This window comes from Symphalangus syndactylus, chromosome 21 (assembly GCF_028878055.3).
Source record: "Symphalangus syndactylus isolate Jambi chromosome 21, NHGRI_mSymSyn1-v2.1_pri, whole genome shotgun sequence".
Classification (NCBI taxonomy): Eukaryota; Metazoa; Chordata; class Mammalia; order Primates; family Hylobatidae; genus Symphalangus; species Symphalangus syndactylus.
In genome coordinates, this window is record NC_072443.2 from 25,703,583 (window position 1) to 25,723,087 (window position 19,505).

The 19,505-nt window shown below is 39.7% G+C and overlaps 2 protein-coding genes across 20 annotated transcripts in view; both read left to right on the forward strand.

Annotated features, from left to right (window-relative positions):
- Nucleotides 1–13,266, forward strand: part of NXPE3 (neurexophilin and PC-esterase domain family member 3) — a 44,589-nt gene extending 31,323 nt beyond the window's left edge. For 16 of the 18 annotated variants that reach the window (XM_063629981.1, XM_063629986.1, XM_063629979.1 and 13 more), the window contains 2 exons: nucleotides 7,117–7,323; nucleotides 11,739–13,266. In XM_063629981.1, coding sequence (XP_063486051.1) covers nucleotides 7,117–7,323; nucleotides 11,739–12,289 — 758 coding nt within the window. In that variant the 3' untranslated portion in view covers nucleotides 12,290–13,266. The remainder of the gene's footprint in view (nucleotides 1–7,116; nucleotides 7,324–11,738) is intronic. The other 2 variants (XM_055260676.2, XM_063629991.1) reach the window with 1 other exon arrangement.
- Nucleotides 13,267–13,362: 96 nt separating this feature from the next.
- Nucleotides 13,363–19,505, forward strand: part of NFKBIZ (NFKB inhibitor zeta) — a 38,502-nt gene continuing 32,359 nt past the window's right edge. For both annotated transcript variants that reach the window (XM_063629978.1, XM_055260669.2), the window contains exon 1: nucleotides 13,363–18,488. The gene's annotated coding sequence lies outside the window, so the exon portion shown is untranslated. The remainder of the gene's footprint in view (nucleotides 18,489–19,505) is intronic.

Below are 19,505 nucleotides of genomic sequence, written 5' to 3' on the forward strand. Positions count from 1 at the left end.
TCATGATAATTTCATTCCTTGGGTTATAATCCAATCCAATTCAATCATTATTTTATTTTCTTCTATTTTTGCTCAAATTGTTCCAGTTTTGGCAGTTGGGGAACACTTTCAGTTTGGCTTCTTTGTGCCCTTTTGTCATCCTGTGTGCTGTCATCCTTTTGTTTGTTTTGAGCACTTCCTTAGTTTCTGACACCACAAGATATTTGAGGCTTGTCTTGTATTTTCTTTGCCTTAGCCTTAGAAGGGGTTTATAGTATTTCTACTTTTATTTCACTTATGAATCCTATATTTTGAAGTTTTTTCCCTATGAAATTGTATTTATATATTAGCTAATTAATATTCTTACAAGGTAAAATTATTGTTAAGATTCGTATTTAGATTGCCTGAGATTGCCAGTGCTACTGCTACTTGTGGGCATAATTCCAGTCAAAAGCAAGGAAAAACAGTTTTTAGTTGTAGTTGACTACCTTATTAAGAGCAAGCATCTGGTTTATGTCAGGTTTTCCCAGTGCCAGAATTACTGCTGAGTTTTCATTAGTACCTGTAATGTAGTCCCCAGATTATCACAGCTAAGTGGCTCAGGGACCTTGACAGATTCTGACCTCATCAACAACTTGAGGTTATATTTTTTGGGGGAACTTACTGAGAGTTTAGGATAAGACTCGATCTAATAGCAACGGTATAGATAAGAACAATGAAGTTTTACATTTGTGTGTATCTTTGTAGCTATGGTAGGTTGAATACTAAGATGACTTCCAGTGATCTATGCTCTTACATAATCTCCTTCCCCTTAAGTGTGGCAGGGACATGTAAATATGATGGTATATCATTCCTATGATTTGATTATGTTATATGACAAAGTCGACTTTAAGAGAGTGGCATTATCCTAGGTAGACCTGACCTTAGATCAGGTAAGCCCTTAACAGGGGCCATGTTCTTCCTGAAGAAAGAGATTCAAAGTGTAAGAAGGATTCCATGTGAGAGAGATTCTTTGTTGCTGGATTTAAAGATGAAGGGGGCCACATGGCTAGGAATATAGGCAACTTCTAGTAGCTGGAGAGCATCTCCTGGCTGATAACCATCAAGGAAATGGGAAACTCAGCCTTACAACCACAAGTAACTGAATTCTGGCAGCAACTTGAATGAACTTTTGTTTGTTTGTTTGTTTGTTTGAGACAGAGTCTTGCTTTGTCGCCCAGGCTGGAGCGCAGTGGTGCGATCCTGGCTCACTGCAAACCTCTGCCTCCTGTGTTCAAGCGATTGTCGTGCCTCAGCCTGCCAAGTACCTGGGATTACAGGCGTGCGCCACCACACCCGGCTAATTTTTCTATTTTTAGTAGAGACGGGGTTTCACCATGTTGGCCAGTCTGGTCTCGAACTCCTGAGCTCAAGCGATCTACCCGCCTTGCCCTCCCAAAGTGCTGGGATTACATGCGTGATCCATGTGCCCGGCCTTGAATGACCTTTTTGAAGGCTTTTCTCCAGAGAACACAGCCCTGATAACATCCTGATTCAACTTGTGAGAGTCTGAGGAGAGAACACAGTTATGCTATGTCCCAAACTCCTGACCTGCAGATCTGTGGGTTAATAAATATCCCTTGTTTTTAAGCCACTAAGTTTGTGGTGATGTGTTACACAGCAATAGAAAACTAATAAAATAACTACCATCTAGATCAAGTTATTGAGCATTTAGAACATATAGGATGATTCCAGGACCCTAGCATGTGCTTTACTATTCACACTATTACAGTATTGAATTTTCACAATAACCCTTCAAAATAACTAGTAGTTGACCCAGTTTATGGATGATGTGACCAAAGTCCGGAGATTTCACTTACTGTGTCATCATTTTGAGTCCTTCTCTGTTAGGCTAGATTCTGAGGGTATAGTTAGGGAATAAGATGAAAATTTAAATGATTTCTGAAGTCTCAAGAGTTGGAAATGTGGAGTCAGACTTAGAGTAGGTCCCGTGACTCTTCATCTAGCATTTTCCCTACTGCCCCTTAACCATGTTTAGGAGGTATGGCCAATGATGTCTTGATGCTTTGGTTTGCCTGCAGTAGTTAATTTTTTTTTTTTTTTGAGAAGGTGTCTCGCTCTGTCACCCAGGCTGGAGTGCAGTAGTGTGATCTCGGCTCATTAAAACCTCTGCCTCCTGGGTTCAAGCAATTCTCCTGCCTCAGCTTCCCAAGTAGCTACGATTACAGGCACAATGCCACCATGCCTGGCTAATTTTTGTATTTGTAGTAAAGATGTGGTTTTGCATGTTGGCCAGGCTGGTCTCAAACTCCTGACCTCAAGTGATCAGCCTGCCTTGGTCTCCTAAAGTGTTGGGATTACAGGTGTGAGCCACCACTGTACCTGGCCTGCAGTAGTGAAATTTATCAACCTTCTAGTATGCAAATGATGAAATGAATGATAGTGTTTCATGTTATGCAGTAAAAACGAAACTAGTCATTTTGTGGATGAGACCTCATCTGATGTTGATTTCTAGAAAATGGCAGATAAATGTTATAACAAATTGGACAAAGCTATTTTAGTTTTTAAAAATTTAACTATCTGGATGCAGATGTCAAAGGGACAAAGCTATTTTAAAGACAACTACTTTCCAACTACTGGAAAAAATAATTTGATATAGAATATCTTTAATTTAGTTAACTGGGAAAATCAAAGGGCTCATGTTCTGTATATAAAACTACTAACTGACAGCATTTGAGGGAAGGAAGCCTCTTCAATACATCAGCAAAATGTATTTCTTTGTAAATGGTACCACCTCTACCACTACCTGCCTCTACACTTATTGAGAAACTTTGTCAAGTCACTCTGTGACTTGCTTTCTTCATCTTTAAAAGATATTTGGACGGCCGGGCGCGGTGGCTCATGCCTGTAATCCCAGGACTTTGGGAGGCCGAGGCTGGTGGGTCACGAGGTCAGGAGATGAGACCATTCTGGCTAACACGGTGAAACCCCATCTCTACTAAAAATACAAAAAATTAGCCGGGCGTGGTGGCAGGCGCCTGTAGTTCCAGCTACTTGGGAGGCTGAGGCAGGAGAATGGCGTGAACCCGGGAGGTGGAGGTTGCAGTGAGCCGAGATTGCACCACTGCACTCCAGTCTGGGGGACAGAGTGAGACTCCGTCTCAAAAAAAAAATAAATAAATAAATAAAGATATTTGGACTAGCTACTCTCTAAGGTCCCATTCAACAGTCTATGAATTTATAGAATTTCTATCTATATAGCATTCTTAGCCTACCTCTGTAAAATGCAGAGGTTTTAGGGGACTAAAATATATAGGAAAGAAAATTAAATTTCCAAGGTTTCATAGGGGGAATTCAAGGAGTAAACTCAAACTCAAGCCATTACAATTACTGTGTAGCTGGGCCCTTCTCATATTCCCAGCACTTGACAGAGTGTTCCTAACCAGCTCAATATACACTATCCCCATTCCTCATCCTGCCGAGGGCTATCCCTCCCTACTGACCTTATCCCAAGTTTCCTATGCTCATGGCAGTCTCTGGTGCAGGGAATTGGTTGGTCCCATTTCTTCTGTCTTGTTTTCCCCCTTATAAACTGTGTACTGCCCTTTGTCCTGCCTTTTACTGTTCTTAATTCTGCAGACAATTCCATACCATAAAATTAAGGGACAGGTTTGCCACACATCTCACCCTGCAGCCCTCCCCGCCCCGCCCCACCTCAATTCACGTTGTGTCCTTTTCGTCCAGCTCTTTCTGAATGATTTAGGGAAATTTATCTCTCTGCCTTTTTCTCTTTCGTTTTGTTCCATCTTTGGCCCAGACAGCCCTCATTATGGCTAACGGATTACATGGCATGACACCCTTTGGAGGAAAATGCAAACCATGGGCTTTAAAGAGAAGCCAAGAAATTTTAGAGATACAGGGACATTACTTTCAAATAATAAAAAATATCCCTTCTGGTTTTGCCCAAATCTTCATACCTGCTTTTACAACCACCTCTGTTTAAACTTCTTCCTTCACCAGCAATTTTCAAGATAACCATAAAGTTGAGTAATAACTCATTTTTATTTTTTTGTTTTAATTATTTTTATTCCATGTGAATAGTACATTAGGGGTTATATCATCTATTTAGGAGACTTTCATATCTCAGTTATCTTATATGAAATACATTCTGAGTTCCAAAAAACACCATTTAAACAGCCACAGACTGCTTAAAAATCATATTAAAATTGTCAGGAAATGTTTTTGTCCCAGTTGACCATAAGGGGGCAACATAGGTATGTGCATTTCATTTAAAAAATATGATTTTTTTCTCATGTAGCATGCAGCTTGTTTAAAGAATGTCAGAGTTAGTAATTGATTTGCTTTCCTTGACTTAGCTCTGGTAGTAAACATAATTAACATTTGAATGGAAATGGTAATTGTTTCCTGTGTGACATATACTTTTCTTTATAACACATATTTGACACAGAATAACCGAGTCTACCGAATTAACAGTGGTAAAAAATTGTAACATCAAAATTACTTTTAATTCTCATTCTAGTAAATGTTTTCTGTGGGCCCTAGGTGTCGTCTCTGGAGCTCCCTAGCTATGCAGCCTCGATGTACTGATATAATGAGGGAGCTTTGCACAAGGTGCAGTAACATGTTAAAGCTACACTTGATAACATGTTGAGAAATTATTTTTGAACAAGCCAAGGAAATATTTACCCTACACCCCCCCCGCCACAATTTTTCTTTGATAATCGCATTTGCCAAATAAAGCTTTTAAAATCAGCGTTCAGTTTCCTTTTCTACTTGGGCTCTGAACCTGCAAAGAATTAGCAGATGCCGAAGAAAAAAAGATTAGATATGCATTCTCTGTCAAATAGAGCGTCTTCTTTGGAGGGATAAAAACCAAAATAAGTTTAAACAGAGGTGGTTGTAAAAGCAGGTATGAAGATTTGGGCAAAACCAGAAGGGATATTTTTTATTATTTGAAAGTAATGTCCCTGTATCTCTAAAATTTCTTGGCTTCTCTTTAAAGCCCATGGTTTGCATTTTCCTCCAAAGGATGTCATGCCATGTAATCCGTTAGCCATAATGAGGGCTGTCTGGGCCAAAGATGGAACAAAACGAAAGAGAAAAAGGCAGAGAGATAAATTTCCCTAAATCATTCAGAAAGAGCTGGACGAAAAGGACACAACGTGATCATGGGCTTCGGGCTCACTTGCTTGGGCCAGGTGCTGGCTTTGCTCCTTACTAGCTCAGCTCTGGGACCTTGGTCAAGTTGTTTAGGTGTTCTGAAAGGCAGGGATAGTGATAGGACCTACTTTAAAGAGTTACTGTGAGCACATGAGATAATACGTTTGCTCAGAATAGTGTCTGATGCAGAGTAAACTTGCAAGAAATATTAGCCATCACAGTCTGTTGTAAAGCATGTAATGTGTGTTGTTTCCACAGTGGCATTTTCTGCAGGAGGTGTTAGGGCAGAAGGATGTTGACTCTCCCTCTGAAAGGTGTCGTTTTGCTTGTGTTACCATGTGTAGCTAGGTTACAACCAGGAGGGACACATTGGTGATGTGTTTTTAGCATTGTTCATTATGTATAAAGACTTTCTGAACCTTTTGTATTATGGAGAATAATCTGTTAGATTGTCTGCCATTAGTTTGTTCTCCATATTAAGGGGTGTTTTTTTAAAATTAAAATTTGAAGGTAGGATTCATGGATTCTAACTTTGTTTTAATGGGCTGAAAACAGTGAACTCATACTACTCTGTATGTGTAAAGTATTAGCCTAAGTTGTTAACTTGCCTCACAGACATGTGGGTGAGAAACTGTTCTGTTCTGGGAGAATGCTGGATAAATGCTAATGTCCACACATTTCCTTTGGTTTTGTCTTCTTTTATATTTGGCTTTGATAAAAACATACGTAATCAGGCTGGGCATGGTGGCTCATGCCTGTAATTCTAGCACTTTGGGAGGTCGAGGCGGGCAGATCACTTGAGATCAGGAGTTCGAGATCAGCCTGGCCAACATGGTGAAACCCCATCTCTGCTAAAAGTGCAAAAATTGGCCAGGCGTGGTGGCTCATGCCTGTAATCCCAGCACTTTTGGAGGCCAAGGCGGGTGATCACAAGGTCAAGAGATTGAAACCATCTTGGCCAACATGATGAAACCCTATCTCTACTAAAAATACAAAAATTAGCTGGGTGTGGTGGTGCCTGCCTGTAGTCCCAGCTACTCGGGAGGCTGAGGCAGGAGAATCGCTTGAACCCAGGAGGCAGAGGTTGCAGTGAGCTGAGATCATGCCACTGTACTCCAGCCTGGCAACAGAGCGAGACTCTGTCTCAAAAAAAAAAAAAAAAAAAAAAAAAGCAAAACTTAGCCAGGCATGGTAGTGCATGCCTGTAATCCCAGCTACTTGGGAGGCTGGGGCAGGAGAATCGCTTGAACCAAGGAGGCGGAGGTTGCAGTGAGTGGAGATTGTGCCACTGCACTCCAGCCTGGGCAAAAAGAGTGAGACTCCATCTCAGAAAAAATGTAAGCAGAGGGAATGCTGAAAGTCCCTCCTTTCCTTTCTGTCCACCAATACCCTCATGCCCATTTCAGATCTTCCCATTTTTGTACAAAAGAAAACCTGTTTTTTTAAATTTTACTTTTAAGTTCTGGGATACATGTGCAGAATGTGCAGGTTTGTTACATAGGTATACATGTAGTTTGCTGCACCTGTCAACGCGTCATCTAGGTTTTAAGCCTTGTATTTGTCCTAATGCTCTCCCTCCCCTTCCCCGCAACCCCCCGACAGGCCCCGGTGTGTGATGTTCCTCTCCCTGTGTCCATGTATTCTCATTGTTTAACTCCTACTAATGAGCGAGAACATGTGGTGTTTGGTTTTCTGTTCCTGTGTTAGTTTGCTAAGAATGATGGTTTCCAGCTTCATCCGTGCCCCTGCAAAGGACGTGAACTCATTCTTTTTTATGGCTGTAGAAAACCTTTTTTTAATCAGGAGAAAAGTCTGGGATTTGAGATCTGACAGTAGGAAATGTTTCCCACATACCATCAGGCTAACAAATACATGGGCATAATTGTTTCTTGGGACATTTTTCATCTATTGTTAGAGGAGAATATTAAAATATTTGTTTCTCCTTTTTATTTGCAGAAACTAGCAATCTAGAACTATCTCAAGGCTCAGGAACTTTTCCTTCTGGGTATTATTATAAAGACCAGTGGAGGCCCAGAAAGTTTAAGATGCGTCAGTTTAATGACCCTGACAACATTACAGAGTGCTTACAAAGAAAAGTGGTGCATTTATTTGGTGACTCAACAATCAGGCAATGGTTCGAATACCTTACTACATTTGTTCCAGGTTGGTACTTTGCCTTTTGTTTCGTAACTCTTTCCTACATCAGCTTTGAAATAAGCAGACTCACTCAGGTGCTTGAAGAAAGGTTATCAGGTGAGGAAACATATATTTCTCTGTAGGACTAAAGAGGTACCCAAACCCTGGAGAGATGTGTGACAGTTTCTGATCAATAGCTGTGTTGTGTTATACTCATGGAAGTACTGGGTTCTCATTGAGGTTTATGTCACTGATGAGCTGTATGACTTTGGACAAGTCATTTACTTTTTAGGGTTTCATTTCTCCATGTGTGAGATGAGACAGCTGGACCATGTCACCTCACAGGTGTCTTTCACTTCTAATATTCTGGGTTGTAAAATAGAGGTGGGCACTTCCAGTTGTTTCTCCCCTAGTTCTGTCTCATCCAACTCAAAGTTTATAGTAGCTTTGAGTAGAAAGAAGCAGCCAGACCTATGGGGGCCCATACTGCATCCTTGCAGCAAAGCCATCCCTGTGTCATCCATTGGGCCTACCATTGGTGTGACTCTGACGTGGAGTTGGCTCCTCCTGAGGGAGTCTGGGTAAGTTCCAGCATTCTTAGCTTCTTGATTTCTCTGCTTGGCTCTGGGGCTGTTCTCCATACTCAGAACAAAACCCCAATGGCTGCAGGCCCACCCCTTAAGGGCATTCTTTTCTTTCTGGAAGGGGTATGGATGAGGTAAGGAAGGAGGGATCCTGAAGGAGCAGAAATAAAGACCCTGCTTACAATTTAGAGAGCTGATAAATAGTTTTGTGGGAACTGTTTTTAGTGGCTATGTGTGGGCAAGGCTTTTAATAAAGTAAAGCCTGATGGTTTGTTGTGAGTTGTTTGTGATTGTTTTTATCACCGCTTTTATTTATTATGTCAACTTAGTTTTATTGATTGATTGGTTGAGACGAGGTCTCACTCTCTTACCCAGGCTGGAGTGCAGTGGTGTGATCATGGCTCACTGCAGCCTCAACCTCCTGGGCTCAAGCTATCCTCCCACCTCAGCCTCCCAAGCATTTGGGACCACAGGCGTGAGCCACTGCACTCAGCTAATTTTTTTGTATTTTTTGTAGAGACATGGTCTCACTGTGTTGCTCAGGCTAGTCTCGAATTCTCATGCTCAAGCAGTCCGCCCACCTCAACCTCCCAAAGTGCTGGTGGCTCACACCTGGCCTCAACTTAGTTTTAAATTTAATTTTTGGAAGGAAAGGGGAAGTAGATATTGTCCCCAAAAGTGTAAAGTTAATTCCACTTTTTGTTTTGCTTGTTTTTTAAATTGAAACAGATACAACTAAGCTTTGTTTGATAAAGTATAAGCTATACATTAGGAGAAGGGAAATACTTTGTATGGCATGATGCTAGACAAGTTTTGATGTGATGCTGACCAGTGAGGGCCTTCCTAGGTGTCTGTAGTTGCTTGCTTCTTAAATTCTAATGAGGTAGCTTGGTATTTCCTTTGATAGCAAGGATCACACTGACTGTTTTCATCACTTCCCACCATATACTTTACAGACATATCTTCACCTGATAAAAATAAAGCCTGTGTCAGTGCTTGATCTAATCAAAAGAAAGTGGTAGCTTGAGCTTTTTATTCAGTTAAAATGGGGCTGAATGCTAAGTAGTAGTTAGGTAGGAAAATCTAGAAGAGAAGCCTGGAAATGCAAGGAGAAAAAAGTGAAACCTACTTTAATCCTTAAGAAGAATATATGACAATTATATATATATATATATATATATATATATATATATATATATTTTTTTTTTTTTTTTTTTTTTTTTTTTTTGAGACAGACTCTCACTCTGTCACCCAGGCTGGAGTGCAGTGGTGTGATCTCGACTCACTAAAACCTCTGCCTCGCAGGTTCATGTGATTCTCCTGCCTCAGCCTCCCAAGTAGCTGAGATTACAGGCACCTGCCACCACGCCTGGCTAATTTTTGTATTTTTAGTAGAGACAGGGTTTCACCATGTTGGCCAGGCTGGTCTCAAACTTCTGACCTCAAGTGATCTGCCTGCCTTGACCTCCAAAAGTGCTGGGATTATGGGCATGAGCCACCTTGCCCATCCTATAGGACAATTTTATTCTGACGTTACTTCTTCAAAATTGACCATGAACTCCCTGAGGGCAAGGACTATAGCTTATCCATCTGAGCATTGCTGGCTTGTAGCACCTATAGTAGTGGGCACTAAGTAGGTGCTTAGGAAATATTAGTTGAATCGGATTGTCAACATTTACTTAAGGCACTTAAGGGAATATTTAGGGTTATGAGACACATCTTCTTTCCTCATGGGTGCACGTACTAAGTGATGAATTATACAGAGTTTTTTAGGAATAACAAGGACTCCCACTGATTCCTAGGACCTTCAGAATGTCTCCAGGCAACTGGACCTTGAAATACAACTTAGAGGGAGAAAAGGGAATTTTTAACTTGCGATGCTATCTGTGTTATTCTCATGATAGAGATGGAAGTTTTTCTTTAGGACATTAACATGATTTTTCATCTACAGGCTAAAATTGAAAGTCAAAAGAAACAGGGTTGCTTATTTCTTTTGCTTATTGCAAAAGGAGGTGTTTGTTTTCATTTTTCAAAATTACATTTGAACTTGCTTTAATTTTATTTTTAAAAACATTCATTTTTAATCAACAGATAAGTATATTTATGGGGTACAATGTGATATTTTATATATATACATTGTGGAATTAGTATATCAAGTAAATTAACATATCCATCACCTCACATACTTACTTTTTTATAGTGAGAACATTTAAAATCTCTTCTTTTAGCAGTTTTGAACTATATGATACATTATTATTTACTGTGGTTACCATGTTGTGCAATAGATCTCTAAAACATTTTCCTTCTGAGACCTTGATTAACATTTCCCCATTGCACCTACCCCTCTAGCAGCCCTCTGGTAACCACTATTCTACTCTCTACTTCAACTTTTTTAAGTTCCACATATAAGTCAGTATAAGGCAAATATTGCATGAGGTTACACATCAAAGACATCTGTGTGTGACTTATTTCACTTAGCATAATGTCCTCTAGTTTCATCCATGTTGTTACAAATGACGGAATTTCCCAAAAGAAGTATTTGGTTACTAATACGTGCTCATAAAACAGAAGTTAAAGCCTATGTCTTGAGAGAAATAATATTTATCTGTCAGGAGAATAAAATGTAAATGCCAATTTGATTTTTATAAATTAAATGATCATGAACAGACACTTCTCAAAAGAAGACATACATATAGCCAACAAACATATGAAGAAAAAGCTCAATATCACTGATCATTAGAGTAATGCAAATCAAAACCACAATGAAATTGTGGTTCTCACACCAATCCGAATGGCTATTATTAAAAAGCCAAAAAACAACAGATGCTGGCGAGGTTGCAGAGAAGAGGTAACAATTTTACACTGTTGGTGGAAGTGTAAATTAGTTCGATCATTGTGGAAAGCAGTATGGCGATTCCTCAAAGAGCTAAAAGCAGAACTACCATTCGACCCAGCAATCCCATTACTAGGTATATACCCAGAGGAATGTAAATCATTCTGCCATAAATACACATGCAAGCAAATGTTCATTGCAGCACTGTTCACAATAGCAAAGGCATGGAATCAACCTAAATGCCAATCAGTGACAGACTGGATAAAGAAAATGTGGTACATATATGTACCATGGAATACTATGCAGCCATAAAAACGAGATAATGTCTTTGTGGGAGCATGGATGGAGCTGGAGGCTATTGTCTTCAGCAAACTAACACAGGAACAGAAACCCAAATATTGCATGTTGTCACTTAAAAGCAGGAGCTAAATGATAAGAACTTATGAACACACAGAGGGAAACAATAGACACTGGGGTCTACTTGAGTGGGGGAGTTGGGAGGAAGGAGAGGAGCAGAAAAGATAACTATTGGGTACTGGGCTTAAAAGCTGGGTGATGAAATAATATGTGACACATTTTCCTATGTAACAAACCTTTACATGCACTCTTAAACCTAAAATAAGAGTAAAAAAACCCAAACTTTTTAGACATAGATAAAAAAGATTGCAGTGATCAGTGCAAATAGCAACATTTCTTGGCCTAATAATTAGAGAAAAATGGGTTATTTTGTTTTTCAAGCATAGACAGGTGTAGTGTAGAGTCTGTCACTGATGGTGTTATTTATAATGCGTGTTATGTTTATGTAATAATTTAAATAATAAACATGTTAGAATAAAGGCCCATTGATACAAAGGGGGCAGAGTTCAGTGAAATAGGTATTCCCTTTCATTTACATTGTTGTTACATTACATTTTTGTTGTACTTAAAAAAAAAAACTTGTTATTTGAAGCCACTTAATAAGGTATAATCAAAATATATGTGCTTGGTTTGAAGGTTTTTATGAACTTCAGTTTTCCTTGTTTCAGATTTAGTGGAGTTTAACTTGGGTAGTCCCAAGAATGTGGGTCCCTTCCTTGCAGTGGACCAGAAGCACAACATCCTGCTCAAATACCGCTGCCATGGTCCACCCATCCGCTTCACGACCGTCTTTAGCAATGAGCTCCATTATGTGGCGAATGAGCTGAATGGCATTGTGGGAGGGAAGAACACAGTGGTTGCCATAGCTATATGGTCTCACTTCAGCACCTTCCCTTTGGAAGTGTACATCCGGCGGCTCAGGAACATCCGTCGAGCAGTGGTTCGGCTCCTCGATCGAAGCCCAAAGACCGTGGTGGTCATCCGGACGGCCAACGCCCAAGAGCTGGGACCCGAAGTGAGCCTTTTCAACAGCGACTGGTACAACTTTCAGCTGGACACCATCCTTCGGAGGATGTTCTCAGGGGTTGGAGTATATCTCGTCGATGCCTGGGAAATGACCCTGGCCCATTATCTACCGCACAAGCTGCATCCAGATGAAGTTATTGTGAAGAACCAGCTGGACATGTTCTTGTCCTTTGTGTGCCCCTTGGAGACCTAGCCTGTCTTGGAAGGGACTAGAGGAATCATATTCAATGACCTTCTCAATTGACCTGAGTTACAGAAAGTGGCCCCAGGGAGAGATGACTGCCATTAATAAGTATAAAATTTCAAAAAGATCTGGACTTAATATGATGACTTATAAGGAGCTTAGAAAATGCAGGTTACATTTATATCTACCTATAGGATTTTATCCAATCTTGACTTAGCCATGGTAGAACTCTTAACAGCATCTACACATCATATTGCTCTTGTAACCAAAGACGCTAATGAGTGTATTTGAATTAGCTTCTCCTGGGAGGGGTGACTACTTTGCTAAAGAGTATGAAAAATATTCTGATGGAAGGGACAAGTTTGGTTGGTAGTAGAGTGTTTGTAGCTTATCTGGTAAAGGAAATTGAGTGCATCTGCATGCATAGCACAAGTAGTTCATCTTCTGGTGGTTAACTAGAGAAAGCTTATAGTCAGAGGCTCTTGTGAATGCACTGAAGACTGCTGTGTCTCAGGAGTTTCTCTTGATGATCTACCTTTTCTGAATTACTTGAAAAGGCCAATGTGCTTGGTTTGAGTTTTTTAGTGAGAATATTTACAATTTCCTGCTTTTATCTAGAAAAGAAGCAAAAGGGAAATATGAAAGCAGTATATATAAAATCTGTGCTTTGGAATTGATATTTGCATTTGGTGATTGTTTTTTATTTGATTGAGCTAAATTTTATGTGTTGAATACTTACTCTAGAATAACTACTTTTGGAACTGGAAGGGGGAAATCTGTAAATGGAAATTTATTTTTATGTTCTGAAATTTGAGGGTTTAAGAATTGACTTTTGTGTAAAGAATGCTGTTGTATTATAAAGCTATGGAAGTTTTTCCCACTAGTTTCAGGTGTTTTTTGTTGTTGTTGTTATTTTGAACTACTTACCAAAATTAGAAGTTAAAATCTAATTAGAAATTAATAAGATATTAAAATTCATGACAGGTTTTTTTTGTTTGTTTGTTTGTTTTTGATATTTCTTGATTTGGGCATAAAAGGCACGCCCATTCTCTCATGCTTGGAAGAAGCTGCTATTCCTACTGGCTATCTAAGAAGAATGGAATTATTAATTTTATTTGACGTATTAATTTTAAATGAGTTTAATTTGGGATCATTTAGTAAGTACTCTTTTCTTTTTGAGCTGTGATAGATTATAGTCTAGTTTAAGTTGCTCCTAAGAAGACAGGTTAAGAAACGAGGGAGGCTTTAGAGAGGAAGACAGATGCTTGAAGTATGAACGATATATAACCTTAGAAGGATGGGTCAAATAATTTGGATTTTTAATTTAAAATAGGAAGGCCCCAGATCTTACTTTCCTATCCTTGAGGAACACCTTCAAGTTTTTAAAGTATTTTATGGGGAAAGAAGATTTTTAATTGTTTCTGAGTTTAATGAGGTAATAAAATATATTAAAATAGTTTAATTTTAATGGTTCTTACGCTTTACAGTACCTAAGGATCACTTGCAGTATCTGACAAAAATGCAGAATTAAGAGTCATGGCAGGGTGTGGTAGCTCAAGCCTGTAATCCCAGCACTTTGGGAGGCCAGGCAGGAGGATTGCTTGAGGCCAGGAGTTTGAGACCAGCCTGGGCAATATAGTAAGACCTCGTCTCTACAAAAAATAAAAAACTATCCAGGCGTGGGCCGACAGTCCCAGCTACTAGGGAGGCTAAGGCAGGGTGATTGATTGAGCCCAGTAGTTTGAGGCTGCAGTGAGTTATGATTGCGCCACTACACTCCCGCCTGGGCAACAGACAAGAGATCTTATCTCTAAAAAATTTTTGTTAAATAATAAAAGAATTAAGGCCAGGTGTGGTGGCTCACACCTGTAATCCCAGCAGGGATTACAGTCTTGGGAGTCTGAGGTGGGCAGATTGCTTGAGCCCGGAAGGTCGACTAGCCTGGGTGCCATGGTGAAACCCTATCTCTACAAAAAAATACAAAAACTAGCCGAGTGTGGTGGCACCCACCTGTAGTCCCAGCTCCTTGGGAGGCTGAGGTGGGAGGATCGCTTGAGCCCAGGAGGCAGAAGGTTGCAGATGTTGCAGCCCTTGATTGTGCCACTGTACTCCAGTATGGGCAACAGGGCAAGACCCTGTCTCTAAAAAAAAAAAAAAAAAAAGAAAAAGAAAAAGAAAAAAAAAAGAGGGACCATGATGCCTCTGGGATTTATGGAACCAACCTTTGTGGTAAGTGCTCAGTGATTCTGATGCAATGGTGGTATTCCACACTTTGAGGAACCCTAAGAGAAGAGGTAAGATAGAATGAGGGAATAAACATGGCTTGTTTATTATTTCGGGGGATTTACCAATAACTGGTTTAATTCTGTTCATGATCCAGTAGTATTGGTGATATTAGCTCCATTTTATAGAAGGGGAACTCAAGTTTAGATTTGAAATAAGGTATGTGAGCGTCCATATCCCTTTTCAGCTAAACTTGTGAGACTTTCATAAAGAAGGGTTTGTATTTATTTATTTGTTTTTGAGACAGGGTCTTGCTCTTTTGCCCAGGCTGGAGTGCAGTGGCATGATATGGCTCACTGCAGCCTTGACTTCCTGGGCTCAAGCGATCCTTCTACCTCAGCCTCCTGAGTAGCTGGGACTACAGGTATGTACCACCATGCCCAGCTAGTTTTTGTGTCTTTTTGTAGAGACTAGGTTTTGCCATGTTGTCCAGGCTGGTCTTAAACTCCTGAGCTCAAGCCATCTGCCCACCTTGGCTTCCCAAAGTGCTGGGATTACAGGTTGACCACTGTGCCCAGCTGAGAGTTTTTCTTTTCATGAAAGAACTTGACATTTCCTCAAGGATTTATAAAGGAGGCTGAGGAGTAATTTTCCCAGGAGAATTTTAAAAAGAAAGAGGGCATTTCTCCTCCAGTGGTTTGGAATGATGCCACTTGATTGTGCAAATGATTTCTTACGATCTTGTCTAGTTTTCTGTTATTTTTTGATTTGGTGACATAGCTCTTAAAGATTTGGTGACACAGCTTCTTGAGTCACTTTCATCTCTCTTTAGAAAAATTTTTTTTAACAGCTTTTAAGTTCAGGGGTACATGTGCCAGTTTGTTTCATAGGTAAACTTATGTCATGGGGGTTTGTTGTGCAGATGATTTCATCACCCAGGTGTTAAGCCTAGTACCCATTAGTAATTTTTCCTGATCCTCTCCCTCCTCCTACTCTCCACCCTCCAGTAGACCCCAGTGTGTGTTGTTCCCCTTTATGTGTCCATGTGTTCTCATCATTTAGCTCTCACTTATCAGTGACAACAACTTTCATCTCACATCTAATTTGTCTTTCTTCACTCTGGTGTGGAAATTTTCATAACGATTCCAATATCACTTAAATGTTTCCCAGAATATTTAGATAGAATAGTTTCTTCTGAAAAGTTTATTTTAGGCTAGTGCTGCATGGTTGTGAATATTAGCATGGTAGCCAAATAATAGTTTGTTTTAAATATATATTTCCCAATATAAATATAAGGGGCATCATAATTTTTAAAAACTATAAAATCTAGAAGAAAAATCTATGGATAAAATCCATAATTCTATCATCTGAATGCAATGAACGTTAGCATTTAGGTATATTTTCTTGCAGGTTTTTAAACCATATACTTACAGAGAATATGTAATTTGGATCTGTGTTTTTTACATATAAATATTTTTCTATGTTAAATAGTCTTCATAAGTTAATTATAAAGATCTGCTTAATAGTTCTGCTACTGCAGTTTTCATTATTAGATAAGTTGGTCGTTATGGTTGGACATTTAGGTTTACAATATTAAAGCAGTGGTTTATATCAATTTCAGTGGTTTAAAATATGAATTTCTATTTTGGAATGACAGTATTAATTTCATGTAGTGAATCTCATATTCTAGAACTGAGATGATGGATTTGATGCTATTTGTGACAGAACCCATAATAAAGCCTTTCTATGCAAATTACATTTTATAGAATTATCCTACTAAAAGTAACCTTTCTTCAGTGAATGCAAAACAGACCTTTGGTGTTCCAGTATGATTCATTTTGCCATTCTGAACAACTATCATTTTAATTAAGACCACTTAACGGACACTTCCTGGATTCAATTATTAAGTTTCAGATTGAAACTTAATCCAGTTTAATAACTGAATCCAGTTTCACATTTATCAATCTGAAAACTTAGTTGGCAGATTGGTAAATCAGGGTACTTGACAAGAATAAATATGGTAAGCCTAATTTATATATTCATGTGTTACGTGCCAGAAATGAGTCTGTTTCTGGACCCTGTTCAAGGAAACAGTGATGACTGAGAGAGGTACAGGGAAATAAACACCCAAGGGAAACAACAGAAATAAGCCTCCCCAACTTTCTAAAAAACGGCTCAGCATTATCTCTGTGGGTTCTGGGTACATTCAGCTTTTTAACATCAGCTAGTCACTAATGCCAGAAATTCCACTTAAAGTGTATTTATTTTCTTGTGTTAAGCATTATTCTACCTGGTTTATGTCTACAATGTAGTATTAGTGTACTTAGGATTCTTGACACCTCAGTGTGCAATAAATAAAATTTTGAAGTTGTTGTTTTTCATTTGAAGGTGAGACCAGAGCCCCTGAGTACTAAGGGGACCTGGGAATCCTAGGGGAATGGAGGTGGTGGAAGATAAGAGGATGGTTGAGGGCAGGAGTTTAAAGGACACAGAAGCTAGGAGAGCACAAAATGTATTCCACCAACTTCAGTCTTGTCTCTTAAAAGTGCTTTTACATTTTAACTTTTTTAAAAAATGTGGGCCGGGCATGGTGGCTTATGCCTGTAATCCCAGCACTTTGGGTGGCCGAAGTGGGCGGGTCACCTGAGGTCAAGAGTTCAAGACCAGCCTGACCAATATGGTGAAACCCCGTCTCTACTAAAAATACAAAAATAGCCAGGCGTGGTGGCACATGCCTGTCATCCCGGCTACTCGGGAGGCCGAGGTGAGAGAATCGCTTGAACCCGGGAGGTGGAGGTTGTAGTGAGCTGAGATCATGCCATTGCACTCTAGCCTGGGCAACAAGAGTGAAACGCTATCTCAATAAATAAATAATAAAAAACTGAACTTAAATATATTTATATGTGTGTACATATATTTTCTAATATTCTGGTTAAATGAGAGGCCATCAGGCCTCTTTTAGTTTTAAGAATCTAATGATGTGTACATCTAATGCCCATTCCAACTGGATTGTAACACTGCTTGGGGAAGATAACTTAAAAAAAAGTAGTACTGAGATTATAGCAGCTAGTGTCTTAAATGGAAAAGAAGTGAAACTAAATGTCATAGGAGAAATCCTTTCAGTTCTGTGCAGTGGTTCATTTGCTGTTAAATCTACCCCATTACCCCTTGAAAATAAAGTGATCTTCATGTTACAGGACCATTGCTTTATTTATGTCATAGATTCCTTGTCCTTTAATTAGTCAGTGAAGGCACATGATTGCGATACTATTTTTTGATTGCCGTATTGTAAAAGCTGTATTGTGAAAGGTAACTCCCTCCACCTGCCCACTGCACCCCCACGTTTAGGGGCCACACAGAAAAAGCGAAATAAGATGAGGTGAATCTAATGAGAAGGCAACTCTAATGCCCATCAGGAGATTGACTAGGACATTTTAAAAGGATGTCTTTAAGGAAAAAGTTTTGTTCGTAGATGTTGCCTCTGATTCCTCCCTGCGGCTCCAGTCCAGGTCTTGGAGCCGGCCCTCGAGGGGAATGTCCGGGACTCGGGTCGGTACCTTTTTGGTCTGGGAATTTCCAGTGTGCAGAAAAAAATCCACAAATCTAGGCCTTGCTGCCCCCTCCCTGCCTCCTCTGGCCCTCCTCAGTGCCCACGCCACCCGGTTCGAACGAGAGGATGACCGTATTCTGTATTTTAGAAAACAGGCTCTTAGCTTCCCCCGCCCCCGTCCTCACTTGAGTGGAGAACTGAAAGCGAACGCTATAAAGGGCTCCAGTGAGAGGGGCTGGCCTCCTCTTGCCACGAGGTCAGACGGCGAGTTCTTAGAGAAAAAGGCTGCTTAGCTGCTGCTTATCATGTAACCTCAAAAGGAAACTGACCGTCTTTCTCATGCTGTCACGTACTTGGGTTATTATCGCTGATTACAGCTGGAAACCATTGATTTGCTCTTACGTGTTTGTGTGACTTGACTCTTCAAACACAAAGGTATATTTTTATTATTTGATATTTTATTAAAATTTCTTAAATGGTAAGATTTTTTTTTCTTTTTCTTTCCTATTCGTATAGTCAGATTCTTAACTTTGGAGTCACTCTCTTGTGTTTGAGTAGCCATACTTGCTTTGGGGCAAAATATTGGGGGATAGTTTTTGGAGAAAGAAAATCTGGGATGTTTTTGTAGTTTAGTAATAGCAAGAATCATGTCTGTTTGCTTTAAAGGCCCAGGAAGGACTGAGATACTAATGGAGGAGATCGATAGAATGGGTGATGAAGTATCATAAATCTAATGTAACACTTTATCTTCTGTCAGTGACCTAGAACTATGATATCCCGAGGCAGAAGTCTCCCAGGAGATTTGATGTGTGGGTTTAGAGGTGTACTTTCCCACCAAGCGTAGGCATGAAACTATATCTTTATGGGAAAATATATCAGAGTAAATTGAAATACTTTATAGCATGCCCTCATTCATTCTTACATCTGTAAAATTAAAATGTGTGAATGGCCATTTTATGAATGAGGAAAACCTGAAATTTGATGATTTGGCTGGATCCCCAGATTCATGACAATCTGTATATGTTAAGGGGTTTTGTTTGAATAAAAGCACATTTCTAAATAGAATGGAGTAGAGATTCTCTTCATTGGGATTAGTGAATTTGCTGTAGTGGCTGAAGGTGCTGTCCCGAAGAGGATGTAAATTTTAAGCATTTGGTAATATATATTTCCTCTATTTAAATCTGACATCTAAAGAAATATCTGGCTGGGTGGAATATTTTTTTGCTTCTGTTAGACGGTAGGTTGTTTAGACAATAAAAGGAGAGAAAAGTTTCCAAGTCTCATTCACCACCCCGCATAATCCCTGATGGAGCAGGGCATCAGCCACACAGATCATCTAAACAGGCAGATAACCCTGCAGTCTTTTTATTTGGCCTCAGAATACAATGTATGGTCCACTACCCCTCTCCACCATCTTTCTAACATCATCCTGCTGAGGCCAAAGACACAGTT